The sequence below is a fragment of the Pseudoliparis swirei genome, chromosome 8 (genome assembly GCF_029220125.1).
Source record: "Pseudoliparis swirei isolate HS2019 ecotype Mariana Trench chromosome 8, NWPU_hadal_v1, whole genome shotgun sequence".
NCBI lineage: Eukaryota > Metazoa > Chordata > Actinopteri > Perciformes > Liparidae > Pseudoliparis > Pseudoliparis swirei.
The window spans coordinates 19,738,206-19,745,370 of record NC_079395.1 but is presented as its reverse complement, the minus strand read 5'-3'; the positions used below and the strand labels follow the sequence as shown (position 1 = coordinate 19,745,370).

General features: G+C 43.7%; 1 protein-coding gene across 1 annotated transcript; it reads left to right on the top strand.

Moving 5' to 3' along the window:
- The first annotated feature begins 310 nt into the window (after positions 1–310).
- Positions 311–6,600, top strand: urod (uroporphyrinogen decarboxylase). Its single transcript, XM_056420916.1, has 10 exons — positions 311–477; positions 1,563–1,675; positions 1,786–1,865; positions 2,744–2,806; positions 3,365–3,562; positions 3,657–3,818; positions 4,555–4,689; positions 4,869–4,969; positions 5,448–5,514; positions 6,422–6,600. The coding sequence occupies exons 1-10, from the start codon at positions 455–457 to the stop codon at positions 6,584–6,586; spliced, it is 1,107 nt and encodes a 368-aa protein (XP_056276891.1). The 5' UTR covers positions 311–454; the 3' UTR covers positions 6,587–6,600.
- Positions 6,601–7,165: the final 565 nt, after the last annotated feature.

Below are 7,165 nucleotides of genomic sequence, written 5' to 3'. Positions count from 1 at the left end.
ATTTAAAATACACAAAAAAAGACGGTAAAGGTTTTAGCACTACCCCGAAGAGGCACACTGTTAGTTTTAATTGTAATGAATGTAATAACTGTGCATGTTTAAAACCCATTCGCGAAACTGTTGGATGTATGTGTGTAGTATATTAATGCTCGCATATAATCAGCGTGTTGTACACGTTGACTTTGGGAAATAATTAATAATAATAAAAAATTACCCCACAAGTGCCACACCCTGTCGGAGGGGTAATGCTACTAATTATTTTTATTTTGAAACCGCGACTAGTTTCCTTTTCTGGTCACGTGGTCTTTCAAGATGGCCGCGCCCTGCAGCGAAGGGGTTTAGAAGCAGAATAGAAGTTGTACGAGCAGGTTTGAATGACAGTTGAGGAGACCCGGCTTTCAACTGACATCTCCGGACAGACACAGACAGCCCGCTCCGTGCTCAGCCTACAGACATGAGCAAGGACGCGTTCACCCTGTGAGTACCGCCAACAGACTGCGTCACGTTATGAAACCAGCGTCATTATTATGAAAACATTACTTCATTTATTATTTGCACAATATGCAGTATCCCGTCTTCTCAACACGATAGTGCCATGTGTCATTCATAAAAGAAGCACTTAAACATTCACTTTGCAACCTAAATTATATATTAGGAGGTTCTGATGTATTTCTTTTATTCCAGACTCTTGAGTCCATAAAGCAACACACACAAATACAACAACAATATATAAAATGCAATACAATACGAGGACACAGGTACAATCACTGCAGTTAAAAAGTTACTTGTGGTTAAAAAAACATACAAACACTTGTTCCAATGTTTCCAGAAACAAGAAAAATACCTCGTGAAATAATAATAATAATACCTGTGTTGGCTCAAGGCTTTTAAAATTAAATTTTCTGAATCGACATTTAAATTTACATATCAAATTCCTCAACACAGCATGGAAAGTGGGACAAATTATAAATTCGGCATATGAATAATCCATCAAATTATCGAAATATATATAAATTAGTTTACATTGTTAATATTTGTATTGTTTGAACTGGTTTAACTTGTATAGTGCCCTTTTAGTGAGAACGTGTATATTGTGGGAATAGCTCTAACGTTGTTATTTGATCGTTACTCGATGAAAGCACAAAACATTGTGGACTGCAACTTCTCCTGAGTTTGCACTAGTTCATCACCAAATGCCATAATCTATATTCCATTTGACTGAAGAGTCTAGGTGCAGTAATAATATAATTAGTTGTGATCGATTGTCTGCATTTCCATATGACATGTCAAGGAAGCCATTCATTCAACCGTTTCCCTCGCTGCTGGTGGATGATAAGAGGGCCGAGGAGGGTGGTCTCTCCTATCTCAGCGTCTTCCCGGGGAAAGGGAGGGGTACGCCTGTGTGTTAGATAACAGGAGCTCGCTGCGGCCCAACCCCCATTCTCACGAAGGGGCTATTAGTTCATCTGCTACTTATTATTATTATTATTATTATTGTTTGATGCAGCGTTGAGCTCCGAGGGAACACCGACGCTAATCCCAATTGTTCTGTTTCCCTCCAGCCCCGAGGACTTCCCTGAGCTCCAGAACGATGCCTTCCTGCGAGCAGCGCGAGGAGAAGCAACCCAACACGTCCCCGTCTGGTGTATGAGGCAGGCCGGGAGATACCTACCAGGTCTGAGATCAGAGCCCGCAACGTCGGCTGAGTGTTTTATTTTTCCCATTTCAAATAACAGAAATGTTTTGGGACATTTGAGTTTGATTAATGTGTCGTTTGATCTGCAGAGTTTCGCGAGTCCAGAGCCGGGAAGGACTTCTTTGAGACGTGCCGGTCCCCAGAGGCCTGCTGCGAGCTCACGCTACAGGTCAGAGCGATGCTTATTATTAACGTATTCTGAAACACATTTTGGTTTAAAAAAAGATCGTTAATATCGAAGACAGCGGTGCAAGCATAACGAGAGGGGGCAGCTGTAGCTCAGTAAGGGAGAGGGGTCGTCGTTCAACCGCAAGGTAGTCGGTTCGATCCCCGCTCTCCCCATTAGTTGCATGTTGAAGTGTCCATGAGCAAGTCACTAAACCCCCCCCAATTGCTCCCTGGGCGCTTCACTGCAGCCCACTGCTCCTTAATAACTAAGGATGGGTTGAATGCACGGTGTTGTAGTGGGAGTGTGGAGGACATCAGCGTCCACTGTGTGTGGAGTTTGCATGTTCTCCCCATGGCAGCGTGGGTTCCCTCCGGGTTCTCTGGCTTCCTCCCACAGTTCAAAGACATGCAGCTCAGGTTAATTGATCTCTAAATTGCCCGGAGGTGTGAATGTGAGCGTGAATTGTTGTCTGTCTCTATATGTGCCCTGTCCAGGGTGTACCCTGCCTTCGCCCTATGTCAGCTGGGATCGGCTCCAGCGCCCCTGCGAGGATAAGCGGTCTGGATGGATTATAATGGGCAGAGAATACATTTTTATATATGTATATAACTATATGTAATATGACAATAAAAGTATTTCTTCTTCAGATATCTATCTTCTAAATGCTCATATACATTATAAATAGAATTTAGAATAATTTAATGACTGAAACTGAAGAAAATAAACAACAAAAAGCATACAAGAAGCTACAACATTAGTTTAAAATATGTAATCGTCTGATTCACACGCCGTTATAAGAACAATATTTTAAGGGCAATAAACAGTTTATGTCATCTTATTTCTTTCTTTTTTTTAAAATACGTCTTCCCGCTCTTCAGCCTCTGAGACGTTTCCCCTTCGATGCCGCCATCATCTTCTCCGACATCTTGGTGATCCCACAGGTAAAGACGGGTATCGCGTGTTTAGTTTTCGGACAGGAGGTGAGGCCGCTCCCGTTGGTTGTTTGCTGACAATGCGACAACTCATTCATAAGCCCGTGTCATGTAACACACGATGAGTGCACCTTAAACGGCTTGTCGCTGCCTTTGTCTGAAGTGACAAAAAATCAACTTCTCCGAGTCGTACAAGCAGATAGTAATTGTGGTAACCTAGCCAAAGACACGGACCACGAAGAATGATATATCGAGTTGAAGCTTTATATGAAATAGCAGAGGTTGCAATACAGGGTATACTCAGGTACTTTACTTGTGCATACAGAATTCCCGGAAGTGCTAAACTGGTGTTAATTTATACTAGAGCTCCACCTAGTGGTATAACAAAAGACTGATATCGTAAACATTACAACAGTAATAATACGTTAGTAATTATACAATAGTAATTATATGTTAGTAACATATGATGTTGTGTTACTCAGTCTCTCCATCGATATCAAATCGCAGCTGACTCGAAGGCCTGCATGTCTTCATTGTTTCCTCCTCCTCCTCCTCGTCGTCCTCCAGGCGATGGGTATGGATGTCCAGATGGTGGCGGGTAAAGGTCCCACGTTCCCGGACCCCCTGAAGGAGCCGGAGGACCTGCAGCGCCTGCGGGCCAAAGTGGACGTGGGTAAAGAGCTGGGCTACGTCTTCAACGCCATCACGCTGACACGGCACAAGATCGAGGGCAAAGTGCCGCTCATCGGCTTCACTGGAGCGCCGGTCAGTCGCGACGCCGACCTTCGGCACGGGCGTCGTATTATTGAGACGGTGACTTGCACTGTGATTCCCAGTCTCTCCTCTCTTCCCCGACCAGTGGACGCTGATGTCCTACATGATCGAGGGCGGCGGCTCCAAGACGTTCTCCAAAGCGAAGCGATGGCTGTACCGACACCCTGAGGCCAGCCACACGCTGCTGAGGAGGCTCACGGACGTGATCGTGGAGTATCTGCTGGGACAGGTGGCAGCTGGAGCTCAGGTAACTACACACACACAAACACACACACATACGCACACCTTACAACCTCTGCACAAAGGTTTACATTGTGTTGGCTGCAGACATGCAAAGTCAACTTTAAGATGGCAACAACTGATTGGACATGAAGACATAAACGGCCTTATTTGTAATTTAATGAACTGTTGATGACAATTATTGACGACTACAATGAGAGTTAGTCTAAAGACCATGTGTGAGTTTGGACGTAAACACTGCTTATGGAACCAGAGCTGATCCTCGGTATCGAAACGGCACGAAGGATGAAGTGAGAATTATTAATTATTAATTGAGTTAACCGGCGCAGCTTTTTTCAGGTCGCTCAGTTCAGTCCAGGAAACTTAACTGGCCAACGACATGACTTCATCCAGTTCAAACCAGTGTGCCTGTTATTGTTATGTTTCAGACTTTTGCATGAGTCGTCATGTTACCATCACAACATCCTCTAGAGGTGTCCAGCGTGACCTCTGACCTTCCGGCAGAGTGTGAGGAAGGATGTCATTTAGCGCTCTGTCGTGTTTTTCAGATGACTTACTTAAAAAAAAGTGGTGGTAGAAACGTCCGGCTTATCCTTGAATATTATGAGCAGTGAAATGTAGGTTATTCTTTTTTCTGCTCTTTGTTTTCAGCTCTCTGTTTACATTTGATCTACCATTATAAAACAAAAAAGATAAGACTGCAACAGGTTTTTAGCTCTTGTGTGTGTGTGTGTGTTGTCCAGGCCCTGCAGGTGTTTGAGTCTCACGCCGGCATTCTGGGGCCGGACGAGTTTGAAGCGTTCTCTCTGCCGTACCTGCGAGACATCGCCCGCTGCGTCAAAGAGAAACTCAAAGAGACGGGGAAGGACGTTCCCATGGTGAGACACACACACACACACACACACACACACACAGGAGGGATCATTAAGGATTCATCTGCTCTGTCCTGAATACACGCTGATCTGCTTCATCACCAGCAGGGGGCATCATTTCACCAGAAATGGTTCATGAAGATTTCTGCTTTGATATCTACTTTTTTTTTTTTTTACTTTTCCAGATCGTGTTTGCAAAGGATGCTCACTACGGTCTGGAGGCTCTGTCTGAGTCTCATTATGAGGTGGTCGGGCTGGACTGGACCATCGACCCACGATCAGCACGGTAAACAAGTCCGTCTTCTAGTAACGATGTGAAAGGCTGCTTTGGTTCTAAATTGGGACAAGAAACACTAAATATGTGAATCTTAAATCGTCATCTTCTAGCTTCAGTGCCAGAATACCTTCCCTACCTTCTCTGGGCCAGCATCTGCTCCCATAGCAGCTTGTAAAATTTAAAGTGTTTTGAAGAGACATCTCTGGACTGTGAGGATGAGAGAAAAGGATCAATAAGAGCCGAGCTCCTCGCTCTAAAGCAAATGCAGCCTCAAAATCCATCGTCATGGTCAGAGTGCAAACCAACAAAAAGTGTCTGTAATCATAAACTATCCGAGTGTTCCCCGAGGAGCAGGTTGACCATCGTGACCTCGTCCGGCTTTAACAGATGTAAAATACTTAACCTGCTAGTTCAAGGATTACCCTGTGTGTGTGTGTGTGTATGTGTGTGTGTGCCCTGTACTGATTGTGTGTCTGTGTGTATTCAGGGAGCGCACAGGGGGGAAGGTCAGCCTGCAGGGAAACATGGATCCTTGTGCTCTCTACGCTCCAAAGGTAAACTCCACTCCCTTCTTTTTCTTCTTCTACTACTACAAATAAACCTCCTTCTTCTAAACCTTCTTCTTCTACTACTACTAATAAACCTTCTTCTTCTTCTAAACCTTCTTCTACTACTACCACTACTACGACTAATAAACCTCCTTCGTCGAAAACTTCTTCTTCTTCTAAACCTTCATCTTCTACTCCTAATAAATCTTCTTCTCTCCAGTAACACAACAGTCTCTCTGAGGAGAAACCAAACAAGTGTAACATTAACTGTAATTTAGTTAAAGAATTGCATGTGTTGTAAAGATATATATTTAATAGAGTAGATGGATATAGAAAAGTACAAGATATATTATTACATTATAAAAACATTTATTCAAATCTCTTTTTTTGTGATTTCTCTAGCAAGTATTAAAGATTTACCAAATGCTGAATTGGACAGACTTGTATTAAAATTATATTTCAGGCCCGTTGGATGTCGGCCGCCTTTCTGCTCTGCTCCGTTAGTTTGATCCAGTGACAGCAATTATACATTTTAATATCTCTCCTTTTTAAAGAAATTACACGTTTGACCTTTTAGAGACAACTTGGTTGGTTTTCTTTTCATTTTGTGTCATAAACACAAGACGGAGCCAGAGATCAGACAGAACGCCACTTCCTTCCTTCAACTGTCGTGAACGTTGGGATTAAAATTATGTAATGGTTATAAAAAATCTAAAAGAAGGGAAGGAAAAATAAATGAAAACCCTCCCGCTTCACTTTCTTCAAGTTTTTGACAAACTTTAGTTTTACATGCGACTCCAGAAGTTCCTTAAACGGTTCCGAGTATAAATCGAGTTATCGCGGATGTCCTAAAAAACTTTTTTATGTGAATACACTGCCTCCTCTGCCCCCTCTGCCTCCTCTTCGTCACTAGGAGCGCATTTCCGACATTGTGAAGAAGATGCTGGAGGGCTTCGGCCCGAGGGGCTACATCGCCAACCTGGGCCACGGCCTCTACCCGGACATGAACCCGGAGCACGTGGGCGCCTTCGTGGAGGCCGTGCACCTGCACTCCAAACGCATGTTGGAGCATGAGTGACCGGGGGCTGTGGATCAGGGGGGGGGGGGGGGGGACGACAATATTAATGTGCAATAAAGCATTTTGTTTCATTTCCAGCTTTATGTGTTTTCAGAATTTTTAGAATCCCATAACAACAACAACGTAAAACTCATATATTAATGTTCGACACATATTGACATTGAGCATTTGAAGGTCTTCCCACAGAATCCTCTTCTGTCAGACCACAACCTTGAGTTTATACTACCGGAGTGTACACCGTTAGTCAAAAGTTTCTACACCAGATGTCTAACTGACAGTGCTGTAGCTAAATTTAAAGAAGCGATTCCTTCTGCATTTGATTCAATACCACGTCTCAATATAACAGAGGACTCCTGGTCTAACTAACTATTAGAGGCAAGATTAATAATCTCTTGCCCTTAACCAGTGCCAATCTGTCCTCAAGTGGAATGGCCTTGGAAACCGCTGTATGCCCTGGTGTATATTTGGATGGCTTTTCTCCCATCAACCGTGACCAATTATCTTCAACGGTTTCTACTTCGAACACGTCTACCTGTCTCTTGGACCCCATCCCGACGAGGCTGCTTAAAGACGTTTTGC

Excerpts from the sequence above, each read along its gene's own strand:
- urod (XM_056420916.1), top strand. The coding sequence starts at position 455 with ATGAGCAAGGACGCGTTCACCCT. Across the intron at positions 3,819-4,554 it reads AGGTGGCAGCTGGAGCTCAG|GCCCTGCAGGTGTTTGAGTC; the intron begins GTAACTACACAC and ends TGTGTTGTCCAG. Across the intron at positions 4,970-5,447 it reads ATCGACCCACGATCAGCACG|GGAGCGCACAGGGGGGAAGG; the intron begins GTAAACAAGTCC and ends GTGTGTATTCAG.